Source organism: Coturnix japonica, chromosome 1 (genome assembly GCF_054131305.1).
Source record: "Coturnix japonica strain WE chromosome 1, WE-NBRP24, whole genome shotgun sequence".
NCBI lineage: Eukaryota > Metazoa > Chordata > Aves > Galliformes > Phasianidae > Coturnix > Coturnix japonica.
Window position 1 is genome coordinate 792,713 of NC_140663.1, and position 16,697 is coordinate 809,409.

At 49.5% G+C, this 16,697-nt stretch overlaps 2 protein-coding genes across 4 annotated transcripts in view; one reads left to right on the plus strand and one right to left on the minus strand.

Annotated features, from left to right (window-relative positions):
• Positions 1-1,337: 1,337 nt before the first annotated feature.
• On the plus strand, positions 1,338-14,290 carry GDI2 (GDP dissociation inhibitor 2). The gene is made up of 11 exons (XM_015858884.2): positions 1,338-1,502; positions 6,762-6,869; positions 7,683-7,782; positions 8,427-8,561; positions 9,328-9,526; positions 9,848-9,979; positions 10,332-10,431; positions 11,394-11,565; positions 12,187-12,331; positions 13,148-13,202; positions 13,295-14,290. The coding sequence occupies exons 1-11, from the start codon at positions 1,458-1,460 to the stop codon at positions 13,448-13,450; spliced, it is 1,347 nt and encodes a 448-aa protein (XP_015714370.1). The 5' UTR covers positions 1,338-1,457; the 3' UTR covers positions 13,451-14,290.
• The window catches only part of TASOR2 (transcription activation suppressor family member 2), a 41,891-nt gene continuing 27,950 nt past the window's right edge, over positions 2,757-16,697 (minus strand). The window contains exons 23-24 of one of the 3 annotated variants that reach the window (XM_085511569.1): positions 16,434-16,548; positions 2,757-3,042 (exon numbers count right to left, since the gene is read on the minus strand). In XM_085511569.1, coding sequence (XP_085367695.1) covers positions 2,892-3,042; positions 16,434-16,548 — 266 coding nt within the window. In that variant the 3' untranslated portion in view covers positions 2,757-2,891. Of the gene's footprint in view, positions 3,043-14,672; positions 15,607-16,167; positions 16,549-16,697 lie in introns of those variants that run through there. The other 2 variants (XM_015858770.3, XM_032448410.2) reach the window with 2 other exon arrangements.

Consider the following 16,697-nt stretch of genomic DNA (forward strand, 5'->3'; position numbering starts at 1 on the left):
ATTATCTTGCATATATAAGGTGCTTTATGCATCCTGAAGGCAGCCATAGCACAGATGGGGGCACGAGTGTTGCACGCATGTTGCACACTTGTGCACCATTGCATGGTCACGTGTGTGCCCATTGCACTGATGCATGCATGCGCATTGGCTACCTGCTTATTGCAGGTGCAATTGTGCATGCATGCAAACAACCATTGCATTGAAGCACACGTGCCTATGCTCACTGTGCTGATACATAGGTAGGCTTTCACTGCACTGATGCACGTTGCACATGCACACATGCAGGCGCTGTTGCAGTGATGCACGGGTGGGCATTGCACATATGCAAGCACCTATTGCACTGATACCTATTCGCAATGCTCCTGAGCAGGACCCTATTGAACACATTGCACACATGCAGCAGACAGAGGCATGCAATCGTGACCCTTGCATGCGTGCATGGCTGTTCACACACCATTGCATTGTGTTGCATTGCACGCCTGCATGGCCTTGCACACACAAGTGCGTTGCATTGTGTTGTATTGCATTGCGTTGCGTTGCATTGCATTGCACTGCACGCGTGCATGGCCGTGCACACACCATTGCATTGCATTGCTTTGCACTGCACTGCATTGCATTGTGTTGTGTTGCATTGCGCTGCATTGCATTGCATTGCACGCCTGCATGGCCGTGCACACACCACTGCATTGTGTTGCATTGCGCTGCATTGCGTTGCATTGCATTGCATTGCGTTGCATTACTTTGCATTTCATTGCATTGAACACACCATTGCATTGTGTTGCATTGCGTTGAACACACCATTGCATTGCATTGCATTGCATCGCATTGAACACACCATTGCATTGCATTGCATTGCATTGCGCTGCATTGCATTGAACACACCATTGCATTACATTGCATTGCATTGAACACACCATTGCATTGCATCGAACACACCATTGCATTGCATTGCATTGCATTGAACACACAATTGCATTGCATTGAACACACCATTGCATTGCATTGCATTGCATTGAACACACCATTGCATTGCATTGAGCACACCATTGCTTTGCATTGCATTGCATCGCGTGCACGCGCACAAACCCCGCAGCGATGCGCGCGCCGCCCACGTGACCGTTCCTCCCGCGCTGCGACGAGCGGGAGGGAAAGGGGGGGGGGGAATGGGAGCAGTGCGCATGCGCGCCGCGCCCCCACCACGGTGGCACGGCCGGCGTCGTCACGCCGCAGCTCCCGCCCCTTGGCGCAATCAGCCAATGGCGTGGCGTCACGGCGGTGATTGACAGCTAGGCGGGCCGAGCGAGGCCACGCCCCCTCCCCCTCCCTCCTCGCTCTCTCCTCACGGCGGCGGCTCCATTTTCTCCCGTTCTCTTCAACCCTTCGTCCGGCGGAGAGAGACCCGAGATTGACACCTTTACCCTTTTTTTTTTTCCCCTTTTTCCTCCGCCGTCGTCGCTATGAATGAGGAGTACGACGTGATCGTGCTGGGTACCGGCTTGACGGTGAGGAGGAACCGCCCAGCTCTGGGCCTTGGGCCCTGAGCCGCCGCCCTCACAGCCCCCTCCCTCACACAGCCGCCTTATCCCTCCCATTTACCCCCATTATCACCTTGGTTCCTTTATTAAGGCTCCTATCGCCCCCCTCACCCCTTTTACCCCCATTAGTACCTTGGTTCCTTTATTAAGCCCCCTATTGCCCCCCTCTTCCCCCCCCCAATTGCCCCCTCACACACCCATTTCACCTCATTCTCTTCCCCCCCCCCCCCCCATCCCTATTGAATATTACGTTGTTCATCCTATTAAAAACCCATCATCCCTCCAATTTCTCCCTCTTAATGATCAGCCATGGGTTGGGGTCTTCCAGCCCCATCCTTATAGCGCTGCTGGGTCCCCATATAGACCCTCATAATCCTAATTCATTCCCCATAGCGCTGCTGTGTACCCTCATAATCCCAACCCCATCCCCATCCCATAATCTTAACCCCTTCCCCATTGTATTGCTGCCTCCCACCCCCTTCCCCATATTACTGCTGTATACCCTCCATATTCCCTTTCTTTTAGATTGGGGGGGTTGTTTCCTATTCCTATCCCCAATCTATATGGTTACTTAAGGAGAGACGGGGGCCAACGAATAACTAAGGGGATGAATTGCATTCTCTTGTTTTTTATTATTATTATTATTATTATTATTATTATTATTATGAACCACCCAGAGCTCTGAGCCCATCTTAGGGTGGAGGCAGCTCTGCTCGCTGCTCCGCCTTTGCAGCCTTCAGCTCCATCCTGACTGCAGCAGCAGCAGAAGGAGGAGGGGGGGGGGGGAGGAGGATGCGGGCGAGCCCTGCACGCCTGTCAAATCCCTTTGCTTTCCTTATTTCCTTAATCTAACCCCAATCTCTCCCACCTTAACCCTTCCTGACAGCGCTCAGGGTGAGGTTGAGGTGGATGGGGGGTGGATGGATGGAAAGGGGTGGAGAGCAGCGCCGTGGCTTTGTCCTATTGTAGAGGATGCGGCCCCACGCTGCTGCAGGAGGAGAGAGAGGAATAAAACATGGCAGCTCTGCTGCTGCTGGGGGGGGTTTCTTCAGGTTCCTGCCTCGCTTTGGAAGCTGCTGTGTTTTTACTCAGGGTTGGCTGCTGGATTGCAGGTTGTATTGTGTGATGAAGGAGGAGGGGGGGGGGAGAAAATCCAATATGGTGGCGAGGTTTTCCTCCCGTTTTCCTGCTTTTGTTTCATTGGTGGGTAGGAAGAGAGAGAGAGCTTTGGGGCTGTGATGTATTTCCCCCCTTCCCCCCTTATTTCCCCTTTTGGTGGTCGCTGTAAATACGGATCCATGTGCTGTGATTGAAGGGAGGTCCGCTGATACATGGCTGGAAGACAAAGCTGCTTTCCTATCTGGTTTCCCCTCGTAAAGTATCATCACAAAACCACGATGTGGCACAAAGGAAACGTGCAGAGTGTTGGGAACGTTGTGGGGTGAAGCCAACTTTGCTGCTTGCTCTCATTCCTCTATTTACAGGCTCTTCAGCTGTCAAGAATGACCTACAAGGCAAAAAAAAACCCAACCTTCTTCCCTCTGATAGGGAAAGCTGTGCCCAGAAGCATCTGCCTTCAATGAAGCAGGACTTTGTGGGGGGGGGGGGGGAGATGAAATCTAATGAGCTTCTTCGGGCCTCGCAATAGATGCGAGCGTCATTAAGATGTTAATTTATGCTTTAGAAATGGGAGGTTTGGTATCGAAGGCCTCTTGTGAAATCACTCGCGAGACCAGCTCATGCTAATGACCGACCGATGGTTGGGTTAGAAGGGAATAAATGACATCTGGATTCTGAGGTGAGCTGAGAGATGGCAGGAAGGCGAACTGGCTTTTACATGTGAAATGCCAATTAGAGCATGATGGGCTTCATCTGGATACGGTACGGCTGGTGGATTGGGATGTGCCTCATCCTATAACGGCCTGGTTGTGGTGTCAGGGCTATTTAGGCACTGCCTAAATGGGGTGAGATGAATTGAAGATCCTATTTTCTGCCTATTGGGCTGTGCCCATCTTTCGTGCTGTGTATTCTATCACGCATACAGCTCCTAGGGGTTGCTATGGGGGTAAAACCCATAGAATAACCAACCCAGCCCATGTGGGAGATGCAGTGAGTGTCTCATCTCTCCTGGAGTGGTTTTCTTTCTCCATCCAAAGTGAAAATCAGCTGTTGGTTCTAAGTCAAAATCACTGAAGCCTTTATAAAGGCACAGATAAATTCATGGCGGTGCTCAGTTCTGGCTGCATCCGCGGGGCTGTGTGAGTGCACCCAGAGCCACGTGTACGAGCCACCATTTCTGATTGAGCTGAAAGCATTATGGGATGTTACGGTGGGAATGGCTTCTGGCCAATATCAATCTCTTCACTCAGGAACCAAGAGCAAAGGCAGAGTGCAGGCTTGGGAACTCCTGCCTCTCAATGCATCCTAATGGCAGCGCCAAGCTGTGTCTTGGGAGATGGAGTGTGTGTGTGTGTGGAGGGGGGAGAAATAATCACAGCACATCTTTAATCCTGAATTACTGCTGATACTCCAGGCTTGTACATCAGGTATAATTAACCTCACAGTGTTCAGATTAAGGTGCTGTGCTCCTCCCGAGCTCTCTCAGCACGTGGTGCATTGTTGGCTATGGGGAAGGTATTTGTGTCTGGCTGCCCAGCACGGAGCTTCTCCTTCTCCCACGCTGCAGATGTTGCTGGGGATGGTTTCTCAGCCTAAACAGCTTGAAGGTGGTTATTTGCGCTCTATGCAACAGTGGGATGTTGGATGTGGATGCTGAGCATGAAAACAAACCACCCTGTTCGAGCCCCAGAGGATGAACTCTGCGTTCCTGTGGGGTTGTGCTGAGCTAAGCTTCTTACCTGCCAACTGCCTCACCATGTGAAAGCCGTGTAAATCCATCACAGAGGTACACATTCACTTTCTAGAGGAGCAGAGAGGCTCTTTGTTTTCATGTGTATAGGTAAGGACCTAAGAAAGGGCATCAGGGTGGCAGTGAGGGCTGGGCAGAGCATCCCTATCCCTTACATCATCCCCTGGCATTGCTTAACACTCATTGCTTTAGCAGCTTATAGAGCAGAGCTTTCAATCTGCTGTGTTAGGCTGGAGCTGCACGCAGCCCTTCTACAGCACAGTCTTTCTAAGAAAGAGCTCTCACTGTGCCAGGACCTGCTCTTTGAACATAAAGGGGTTTTGCTCAATGTTTTTGCATGGGATCTTCCCCCTTGGAGCTCAGTTGGATGGAGCGACGCTGGCTCAGGTTTCCATCGCTCTGTCCGAGACTTTCTGAACTGCTGCCCTACTTGGAGAAAGTCCATAGGAACTCACTTTCTTCCCTCAGTTTCTGGAGGCGTCTGCATGCAGAACATTGTGACCAGTTTGTGGCAGTGAAGGGAGCCACTGCTGAGTTTCCCCTCACTCCCATGGGTTTGTTTGTTTGTTTTCCCAATGGATTTGTATTCTGTGTGATATCTCTACATTTCTCACCCCCTTGTTACGCCGCAGAGCAGTGAGATCGATCGCTCTAAGGTCACTGCCATTCATTGGGCAACATTACGCCATTGCTGGGAGCTGAGAGTGTCATAACCTGCACTGTCTGGAGCCACGGAGCGTAGCAGCACAGCGTGACCAGCACTTCACTCTGTTCCAGCTGGACACCTGGACCACCCTCTGCTGTGCCTTCCTGCCATTTTGCTGCTCAGTTTTACCCATTTGAGCCCAGTTTATGCCTATAACACAACCAGAAAGCCACAGATTTGAACTCTGAATCTTCCCTTCTATTATTCCCCTCCCCCCCCCCCCCAGTCTAAACGCTCTCCAGCCCTTCCCTTATTGGCTCAGCCTGTTTGTTTTCTTCCTTCCTCAACCCAGATGACACATCTGATGTTTCTCAGTGTGAGAACAGCTACAGCCAGCACAGCAGCCAAAAGGAATTGCTGAGCTGGGAGGATGAACCCATTGTGCATCCCTTGTGTTCGATGAGCCGTCAGCTCAGTGGGAAACGACTGCAAAGGCCTGTGTGGGAATCCAGCACTGAGAGCTGTGATGATAGGGTGAACCTGATTATTGGGCCTAAATCCCCATACCAGTGTTGAATGGGTATGAAATAAGATTGGAAAGGTAAGCAAGACCACTTACTGGTACCCAAATTTACTATAGAGTGATGCTGGCACTGCAGCTTGCTGAAGTGATGTACGAGAAGCACTGGGCCTTGCTATTCTGGCATGACACAGCAACAAAAGATGCTTTGAAGATTCCTTAAATGGAGGAGGAAGGAAATCAGCTGACATCTGGGTAGAAGAAAAGTAGCTTCTGCTGCCTTTACTGTATCTTCAGCCTCCCAGTTGATACTTTGAAACTGTGGTCGGCTTCCTCAGGGCTCAGCGTGGAGGCTGGCAGAGCTTTGGAAGATGTTCCAAGGAATCAAATCATTTCAGCACATGGGACCAGTGACGTCAACCCTCTGATTTCTGGGTTCACAGAGTAGATCATGGTGGCTAACGGTGATGCAACAGTCCCACGTTGCTTTGGTAGATCATTAACGCTTTAAGTGACAACCATAAAAACCAGCTGTACTTTCAGTTGTTCAGTGCTCGTGGCTCTTTCTGCTGTTGCTGTGAGGCTGGATGTATCTGCTGGGAGGGTCTCTGCTTGCTCAGAAGCAGAGGGGCCTTGTAGGATGGGATTTGGAGCCCATAGAGGTTTCTATGTGGGAAGAAGTGTCCCATTCTGAGCACAAACTGTTGGAAGTTACTGGGGTTAAATTACGGAATATCCCAGTGCGAAGGGACCCCCATGGATCATGGAGTCTGACTCCTGATCTCTATCTCCTCTTTGGGCTGAACAACCCAAGTGATGATGTTGGCAGATGTTGGTGGTGGATGAATTCATTTCTCCTTTTGGAGGGAGCTGAAGCAGAGCAGGATAGATCAGTAAGTCTTCATAATGAGCCGTCCCAGGCATGCAAGTAGGCAACTTGTGAAGCTTTTTGGTTTGTGAATGCCAGAATTGGTGACCAGGTCAGTTGTAAAGTTGTGTTTTAATGGGCATTTAGTCATGTTAGTCCTTGGCTGGTCCTGCGAGCTGTGTCCCTCTAAGATTGCTCTCAGCTTTTTGGGGTTGTGTTGGATGTAGGAGCTGATCTGTAAGCAACTGTCATCTGTAAGTGGTGCTGCTGCCTGTCTGTGTGCAAGGATGAGCATCTTTGGCATCTTTTTGTTCCCTCTCTAGGAATGCATCCTCTCTGGGATCATGTCAGTGAATGGAAAGAAAGTTCTTCACATGGATCGTAACTCTTACTATGGAGGGGAAAGTGCATCCATTACACCCCTGGAGGATGTAAGTACAGAGGCTGACACCCGGCCCTTGTGTCCTTATTGTGCACAATAAAGGGGCTTTATGTCTGGCTGTCTTATGGGTGGATTCCAAGTAATTACTCTTTAAGTTTTTCCTTTGACAAAGGCTGTTTTATGGTACCTCCACACCAGCTAATGATGGGGAGGAAACCAGGGGGTGTGTTTGTGTGTTTCTGCTTGGTAGATAGTGCTTGTTTTCTGCAGTTCTCAGCATGCCACGTTTGAGTGATCGCTTGGCAGTGCAACACCCAGCAGCTGGATGTTAAAACTCCTCAGCTCAGTCATTTCTGTAGTGCTTGGTGGTAGATCTGGCCAGGCAGGCACTTCCTCACTTGGTTTCAGGCTTCTGCTGTGAGCTTGTGTAGTCCCTAAAGAGAAAGCACTGCTCTCTTTGCTGCTTAACTGGGTTAGAGACTTCAATCTGATTCCCAGTATAAATACATGGAGGAATCTGTCCTCTTCTTGAAGGAGGCATTTGGATCAAATTACCTTTAACTATGTTAAATGGTACTTTGGTTCAACAGGTCGTAAATTGCCAAGCTTTTTAAGCCTTGGAGGAAGAGAGGATGGGTGAGCAAAACAACGCTGCCTGATTCTTATTGTGAGAGTTTGCTGGATGTGCTTTGTGCGCTGCATCAAAAGTCAGATACAAAATGAAACCCTGGCCAAAAACTTGCTGTGAAAAGCTTATGTTCTGCTGGGTTAGATGTGAGGGTGTAAAGCGTGTGCCTGTGTGGGAGAAAGTATACACAGAGATATTTCCTCTGTTACAATAAGTTTTATATTCTCTCCAAAGCTCTATAAAAGGTTTAATCTACCAGGAACTCCACCAGAATCTATGGGACGAGGAAGAGACTGGAACGTGGACCTAATTCCAAAATTCCTTATGGCTAATGGTAAGCAATACCCAGCATCCCAATCTTGCCTTGTAAGCTTAGCCTGGGACCTTCAGCCTGGAAAGAAATCAGCAGCCCTTCATCTGCCCATCAGCTGCCCTTCATCTGCATGCAGACAGGTGTCCATGCAGCAGCTCCTGCTCTGTGGTTGCTTTTGGCTGTGGATTTCTCCAACTTAGAAGGTGTCTCTGTCTCAAAGTGGGTGCAGCAGTGGCATGTTTTAAAGGTTTGAATGGTTGTTTTCCAACATCCTCTCGGTGTTTGCATTTCTAGCCAGTGCAGACTGTGCTAGAGCTGAATGGTGAGGGTGAGAAACTGCTGCAGCCTGAAGATGTGACCTTGTTTGTCATGCTGGGTGCAGATAAACTACAGAGAGCGGAGCAGCAGTGGATTAACGTGCTGCAGGATGGGTTTTACTCAGAGGGCTGATGGAAACTGGAGTAGCATGAGAAGGCTGTGAACTGCCTGTAAGAAAGCGTTACAGCTGCCTAATAATAAACCACTGCCACTCCCTGTCTGTTACACGAAGGTGTAAGAGCTGTGTGGGTGCAATGTGGAGCTCACAGCAAAGTGTTTGCGACTGCGGTGGAAGAGCTGCCCCCTGAAGGCTGTTTCTGATAACTTGTGCCAAACCTCTCTTGCAGGTCAGCTGGTAAAGATGTTGCTCTACACAGAAGTCACTCGCTACTTGGACTTCAAGGTGATCGAGGGAAGCTTTGTCTACAAGGGAGGCAAGATCTACAAAGTCCCTTCCACTGAGGCAGAAGCCTTGGCATCCAGTGAGTAGCTGCGTGTTACTTTTTCCTCTACTGAGGCTATTGTTGCTAAATAAAGGCAAGGCAGGTCCATATATAAGGATGTTCGATCTGTGTTGGTGTCAGAAAGGAATTTTAGGCTGTTCATATGGTGGTGGTGTGTGTGTAACTCCATCACTGTCACAAGTTATATTTAATGTGTAGCCCTTCTGCATCTACTCTGACTTGCGTTGTGGCTCTTTGGCTTTCCCAAGCCTTGAGTTACTTGGAGCTTTCAGAGCAGGAGGATTTGGCAGTATTTTAATTCATCCAAAGGTTACATTTGGGGCTTATGCTTCCAGTCAGTATTTAATGTTGGTTCCTCAATGGATGGGATGATGAGATAAACATTGCGTTTGTCAGCAGGCAAACCAGAATGACCAAGTCCACATGGCATCAAGCTCAGTCTTAATTGTTCTCATCTGCTTATGCTTCACTCTTCACTGTAAAACTACGTAATAGCTCGGTGAATTCTGATGCCAGCAGTGTTTGCTAGCTCCTTGGTGAGAGCCCAGCACCATTTGCTTTGGCGGTAGATGCCAAACACAGATCTCTTTTTGGAAGCCCACATCAGGCATTTCAGCTTTCCTGCAGGTGGAAGGAGCTGCGTGGAGCTCTCCTGCTGGAACAGAGAGCCTTGCTTAGCACCTGGGGCTGGTATCTGCCTTACTGAGTGATAGCTGAAAACCTCAGCAGTTTGAGGAGCCGTTTGGTAGCTGTGTGAGTTCTGACAGAACGTCTGTGTTTGTAGGCTTAATGGGTTTGTTCGAGAAGCGCCGGTTCAGAAAGTTCTTAGTGTATGTTGCCAACTTTGATGAGAACGACCCCCGGACTTTCGAAGGCGTGGATCCCAAGAAGACCACCATGCGTGATGTGTATAAGAAATTTGACCTGGGGCAAGATGTTATAGACTTCACAGGCCATGCCCTCGCCTTGTACAGGACTGATGAGTAAGTGTGGCTTCACTCTTCCCAATCAATGAGCACTCAGAGCTCAGAACAGGCCCTGTGGGTTGGGGGTTGGCTGTCTCACACAGCACAGTGTCAGGTGTGTGTGTGTGTGGGGTGGATCCTCTGCTGATGAGGTGTTGCCTGGAGTTAATGCAGTACCACCTTCCTGATGCAGAATGCTTCAGAAAGGGAAATGCCCCCGCCCCCGGGAGGATGGGGAAGGCAACGTGATGGAAAGGGAAGTTTCCACTTTTCTGGGTGTATTTTAGCCTTGAGTCTTGGCTTATGAAACACTGCAAATCTTCTGACTTCCCTCTGCAGTTATCTAGATCAACCATGCCAAGAAACAATCAACAGGATTAAGCTCTACAGTGAGTCTCTGGCTCGGTACGGGAAAAGCCCATACCTTTACCCCCTCTATGGCCTTGGAGAGCTGCCACAGGGATTTGCAAGGTGAGAACCTGGTTTTGGCCTCCAATGTTTTCTCAGCCCTCCTGTGGCACCTGCTGGGGGGGATGAGACCCAGCATGGCCTGTGGTGTTCATGCTGCACGACTCTGTTATGCCAAGCTGATTCCTTCTAGCTGAATGCAACGGCACCTATAATTCACTCTCAGTGCAGGCTGTTGCCTCGCAGGGGGAATGGTAGACAGCATCTGCTGTGTGGATGTTTAGGCAGCGTGGTTTGAAGGAGGTTTAAGTGTAATACGTGGTTTGTCCAAGCAGAATGGAAGCAAGGGGCTGGAAGGGTTGTTGGAAAGAAAGAAAAGCCTGTGGGATGTGCTGAAGTGGCTTTACTCTTGCAGGCTAAGTGCTATATATGGAGGCACCTACATGCTGAACAAGCCCATTGAAGAGATTGTGATAGAAAATGGCAAAGTGGTTGGTGTGAAGTCTGAAGGGGAGGTATGGTACCCTCTGGTTCTTTCCTTATTCCCATCATTGCCTTCTCGCCTTTAAGTTGAACCTGTCAGTCATCAATCTGAACAAATGCAGTAGAAAACCCCTCAGTTGAAGCTAAATTGTTCGGCTGGTGTTAGTTTGTTCATATCTTGAGCTTAAGAAGTGCCAGTAATCTTAATGTGAGGAGTACAGTCCAGTAATCTCACTCCTGGAGCCAGAATGATTCTCCAGGGAGCAGCAATGTTGTCTTCTAAATAAACCAGGCTGATAAAACTGAAAAGGAGCTGCTTGCTGCTGTCTAACCTGGGTATGAAATCAGCTCTGCCCTTGACATTAAGGATTAGCTGCTCATCCTGCTGGCACACGACCTTTCCACAGCTTCTTAACTCAGCAATGTAAAACTAGGAAGAGTGTGCAGCGAGTTGCTTGGAAGCTATAAAAGTGTTTGGAAATGGAGTGGGAGCTTCACAGGGTAGTTTAGCACTCCCTGGTAGGGTAACGTGTCCCTTCTGGGCATGGCTGATGTATCCCAGCTATCAGCAGAGGTGATAATCTGTGCTGTAGACTGATGTGCCCAAGTGCAGGCTGCCTGCAGGCTTCCAATTGGTCAAATGTGAAACTATTACCATGGTAATGAGGTATAATGTGGAAACGGTGGGTTCTTATCAGTTCAATTCAGGCTTGACCACAGCATGTTACGCTCCTAGACTAGAAGGACCAGACTCTGTAATGGTTAGAGCTTAATTGTGCACTGAGTAACGAGGGGGAGATGTGATTAATCACACAGCTCTGTGCAGTAGGGGTGTAGGGGCTGTGAGTTGTGCTGAGCTGGAGCGTATGCAGCCAAATACAATCCTTGTGCAGCTGGGGCAGGAACAGCTACCTGAGTCCTGCCATCGCTCCCCCAAAACCTGCATGATACTGTACAGCTGGGCACCTCCACACATTGCTGCCTGTCTCTGCAGGTCGCTCGCTGCAAACAGCTCATCTGCGACCCCAGCTACGTTTCGGACCGTGTCACAAAGGTTGGCCAGGTGATCCGGGTAATCTGCATCCTGAGCCACCCCATCAAGAACACAAACGATGCCAACTCCTGCCAGATCATCATTCCACAGAATCAGGTCAATCGGAAGTCAGGTGTGTGGAGAGAAGCCAGGCTCAGTCTTTGTGCAGATCCCTCTGGCCTCGTGCATGGAAGGAAGATGCACTTTGTGCAGCTCTCATGGCAGATTTCATGCTCTTTTTTTCTGGAGAGCTGCCTCTCAGTTTGCATTCTCTCCAGGAGAAGCTTCTTTCTGGGCCATGCAATGCTCACATGAAGCTTTCTAACCCCCACGTGGCTCTGCTTTTCTAGGCTTGTTCAGTGTCACTGCTGCTGGGCTCCCCTCAGTTCCATAACTCCTGGTGGCAGCCGTGTGCCACTCCAGGAAGCTGCACCTTTGTATGCTGGAATATTAATTACACTTTTCCTGATCGCGTTTAAGCACACAAACCAATGTCAGGGAGTCCTTTGGGCCCCAGCAAGGCTGCTCTGTGTGTGGGAGAGAGAGAAGTCTGTGTGTCTATGGTCACAATACCACATGGGGAACCCCCAGGAGACGTGGGTGGAGCATGTGGGGACTGAGGGCTGTGTGCAGGATGGAGGGAGATGCAGCATTAGGGGAACAGGAAGGAGTGTGGGTGAAGCAGAGGGGGGGGTTTGGGATGACGTGATCACCTGGCATGTCCTGATCTGTTGCTTTGTGCTTCCTTCCCCAGATATCTACGTCTGCATGATCTCCTCTGCACACAACGTGGCGGCGCAGGGGAAGTACATCGCCATTGCCAGCACTACTGTGGAAACCGCGGACCCAGAGAAAGAGATCAAGCCGGCCTTGGACCTCTTGGAGCCCATTGAGCAGAAGTAAGCACAGAGCAAACCCCTTCTGCCTTTCCTCACCTCCCACCCTCCAGCAAGTGGCTGAGCACAAAGGCAACGAACCACAGAATGCCTTGGGTTGGAAGGGACCTCAAGGATCTCAAAGCTCCAGCCCCCCCACCACAAGCAGGGCCACCAACTTCCATGTTTCATACCTGCCCGGGGCCCCATCCAGCCTGGCCTTGAACACCTCCAAGGATGGACGGGGCATCCACAGCCTCTCTGGGCAGCTGTTCCAGCACCTCACCACTCTGTAAAGAATTTCCCTCTGATACCCAACCTCAATCTTCCCTTGTTCAACTTCAAACCATTTCCCCTTGTCCTGCTCTTACCTTCCCTCATTAAGAGCTGACTCCCCTCCTGTCTGTAGGCTCCCTTCAGGTCCTGGCAGGCTGCAATGAGGTCACCCCGCAGCCTTCTCTTCTCCATGCTGAACAAGCCCAGCTCCCTCAGCCTGTCTTTGTAGGGGAGGTGCTGCAGCCCTCTGAGCACCTTTGTGGCCTCCTCTGGACCCTCCCCAACAGCTCCCTGTCCATCCTGTATTGGGGGCCCAATACAAGACCTGGACGCAGTGCTGCAGATGGGGCAGAGCAGAGAGGGACAATCCCCTCCCTGTCCCTGCTGGCCACCCCTCTGCTGATGGAACCCAGGTTACCATTTGCTTTGGGTCCCAAATACCTTTCAACCTCACAGAGGTGCTGAAATCCTGAATTCCCCCCGCACTGGGCAGAGCAATAACCTCTAATTCAGCTCTTCTTACTTGAACCCTACGCTGAAGAAACTTTCTTTTCATCCTTCCAGGTTTGTTAGCATCAGCGACCTGTTTGCACCGACTGACCTGGGAACTGAGAGCCAGGTTTGTAAGGGCTGTGCCCATGGGTGTTAGTGGTGGTGTGTGAGGAGAGCTTCAATGCTACAACTGCTGCCTCTCTTTCCTTCTCCTTCCAGATCTTCATTTCTCGCACCTATGACGCTACCACTCACTTTGAGACAACGTGCGACGACATCAAAGATATTTATAAGAGAATGATGGGATCAGAGTTTGACTTTGAAGAGATGAAACGCAAGAAGAACGATATCTACGGGGAGGAGGAGCAGCAGTAATGAGAGAGTCTCTAATTAGGAGAAATTAAATCGGCTAATATGAATATATAAGGAACTTAATGAACACTGTATGAAATTCAATATTGTAAGGCCTGCTTTTGTAATCCCATCTCTGAGAGATTGAAGAGTACTGCACTGGTAATGTTCCCCTTTTGGATATCATGTGTTAATTATTTCATTCTAAGTAGGGCTGCTGTCCAGAATCTGGCAAATTGACTGATTTAATGACTAACCTTGAAGTGAAAAGCAGACTGAACTCTTTGTTTTTTTCTTTTTGCAGACGTAGATGTTGGTGCAGAATTGAAATAACTCATTGACAGCTGTGTCTTACCTTGTATTTTTAATCATTTGTAAACATCCTTCACAATTATGTGCTTCTGGTGAGCTAAGTAGACGTGACGGTTGTCACTCAAACCTGATATCAAGGAACATAGAAACTGAGCACTCCATTATTGTGGACAGCATCCCTCCAGTCTCTCTCCCATCAATCTAACTCTGTGGCAAAGTTGTATTATGGACAAAGACCACATCTATTGTAGCAGCAAATGTTGGCTTAGTTCTGGGCACGGAACTTAACCTCCACTTTAAGCTTCTCAAACTGTTTACATCGGTTGGGACACAGCTGTGCCTAAGGCTCCTTTGTGTTTTAATCTTAATAAAATTGAGAGAACAAATTACAGAGCAGGCAAGATGTGGGAGTATTTTCTGAACCCCCGGTGGCTTCTGGGACGGACCAAACGGCACTGCGGTATTGATATGACAGAGCCTGTGCTTCTTGTGTCTCCTGAAGGCTCCAAATGATTTCTGTACTGCGAAGTAAAGCCAAATTCTGGAAAACTGGTCCTGTGCTCTGGTCTGATTCACTTCAGTTGCACGAGCAGCACAAATCCCCTCTTTGAGATCCCTCTGCTTGCTAAGGGTGAAACGTGAGTGGGGGCAGAGCATTTCCTCCTTATAAAAAGGGGCTTGGATGTCTTCAGTTTGGCTTTGCAGCTCCAACAAGGTGCTCTCCTTGCAGCCACCCCCTAGCGCCTACACGTAGAAACAACACTCGCCTACAGCAAGTAGTAATAATTCCTGCTGCTGTGATTCCTTTGCAGGGTGCTGATGTGACTTCAGATATTGCTCAATTTAGGAGAATGTGAGAGAGAGAGAAGTCAGTGGAACTGCTTTCCCCTGCTCTCAGCTGCTGGATTTGCACAGGTAGGGGAAGGTCCATAGGAAAGCTTCAGGCTTTTATTAGTCAAACTATGTACAAAGTCATCCTGTACAGTTTATGTCATTCCATTAAAAAAACAAACCCCAAACAACAAAGGACAAAATGTTCTCCACTTGAATACAGAGGGTAATCTTACAAAGGTCCTTATGCTGTTTTCTTCATGGTGGGTCTGAGCTACTATAAATAAGATTCTGTTCCAGCCCTTCCAGCTGCTGGAGGAGACTCACAACCCCGCAGTGAAATGGAGCCCAGAGGTAACGTGGGTGACTTGAAATGTAGTGTAGAGTGGATTTATGCTTCCCCATTGTCGGACAATGGTCCCCAAACGGCATTTAAAATACAACCCCAGCTCCCCCCCCAGCATCCAACACATGCATTTGTGTACAGTAACAGTCGTGGAAAGCCAGAGCTCGTAGTATTGCTTCTACCCCTCCAGTAAACGGCGTTTTGTTTTCCTATTTCTTTCACTGTCAGCTGCACTAATCGCTTAAAAACCACCACAATAACTTAAAAACTAACGTTAAACATAACTTCTGTCCTACACCCAACTCGATGGCATGAAGCAAATCTGCAAGACGATTTGCACTGAGCCATCTTTAAATAATTCCTATATACAGAACTGAAGCTACCCTTCCCTGCTACTGTGTGCTTTGAGGATGTCCTATGGAGGGTGGAAGACCCCAAGCAGCGCTGTAGGGCCCGGAGAGGAGCTGCCCCATAGCACGGCTTTATCATCTACAAGTCAAGAGATGCTGACACAGGTTATTGCTGTGTGCCAACTCTTTGCCAGCCCCAAGGAGCTGCTCCTGGTGATCTTCATTTACGACCTTGATGAGGGGATAGCGACCACCCTCAGAAAGTTTGCTGATGATACGAAGTTGGGAGACATGCCTGAAGGCTGTGCTGCCATTCAGCAGGACCTGGACAGGCTGGAGAGCTGGGCAGTAAGAAAACAGATGAGGTTTAACAAAAGCAAGTGTAGAGTCTTGTACATAGGGAGAAATAACTGCATGCACCGGCACAGTCTGGGAGAAGAGCTGCTGGAGAGGAGCTCTGCTGAGAGGGACCTGGGCGTCCTGGTGGGCAGCAGGTTGGCCATGAGCCCCAGTAGCCAAAAAGGCCAATGGCATACTGGGGTACATTAAAAAGAGTGTGTCCAGCAGGTCGAGGGAGGTGATCCTCCCTCTCTACTCTGCCCTGGTGAGGCCTCATCTGGAATATTGTGTCCAGTTCTGGGCTCCCCAGTACAAAAAAGACAGGGATCTCTTGGAAAGAGTCCAGCAGAGGGTCACAAAGATGGTGAAGGGCCTGGAGCATCTCCCCTATGAGGAGAGACTGAGGGAACTGGGTCTGTTTAGCCTTGAGAAAAGAAGGCTGAGAGGGTATTTGATCCAGGTTTATAAATACCTGAGGTGTGGGGGCCATAGTGGTGAGGCTGGTCTCTTTTCAGTAGTGCGTGGGGATAGGACTAGGGGTAATGGGATGAAACACAAAATGTGCGCAAGAACTTCTTTACAGTGAGGGTGACGGAGCACTGGAACAGGCTGCCCAGGGAGGTGGTGGAGTCTCCTTCTCTGGAGATATTCAAGACCCAACTGGACACCTGCCTGTGTGACGTGGTGTAGGGAGCCTGCTTTGGCAGGGGGGTTGGACTCTGATCTCTAGAAGTCCCTTCCAACCCCTGTAATTCTGTGATTCTATGATTCATCTCATCCCTGCGCCTCAATCTGCAGCCTGGTGGATCAATCTCAAGCTCCCTCTTACCAACAGCTTCTCCTAAATGGGGCAGCCAATTTCTCTGCCATCCGTAGGAAGGTGCTGATATCGGCCACGAGGATCCCTTTGCTTTCAAAGACGTTTCTGATGACGCTGGGCTTTTCTGCAACGAGAGCGGCACTGTAACTCAGACGTGCAAATGAGATTCCTCTGAAAGCTGCAGAGAACGCCCCCAGATCCCACTGCAATTACTCTTGTTTTGCAGATTAATGGGAGAGCTTTCCAGCCTCAGCCAAGAGTGTATGACACGGA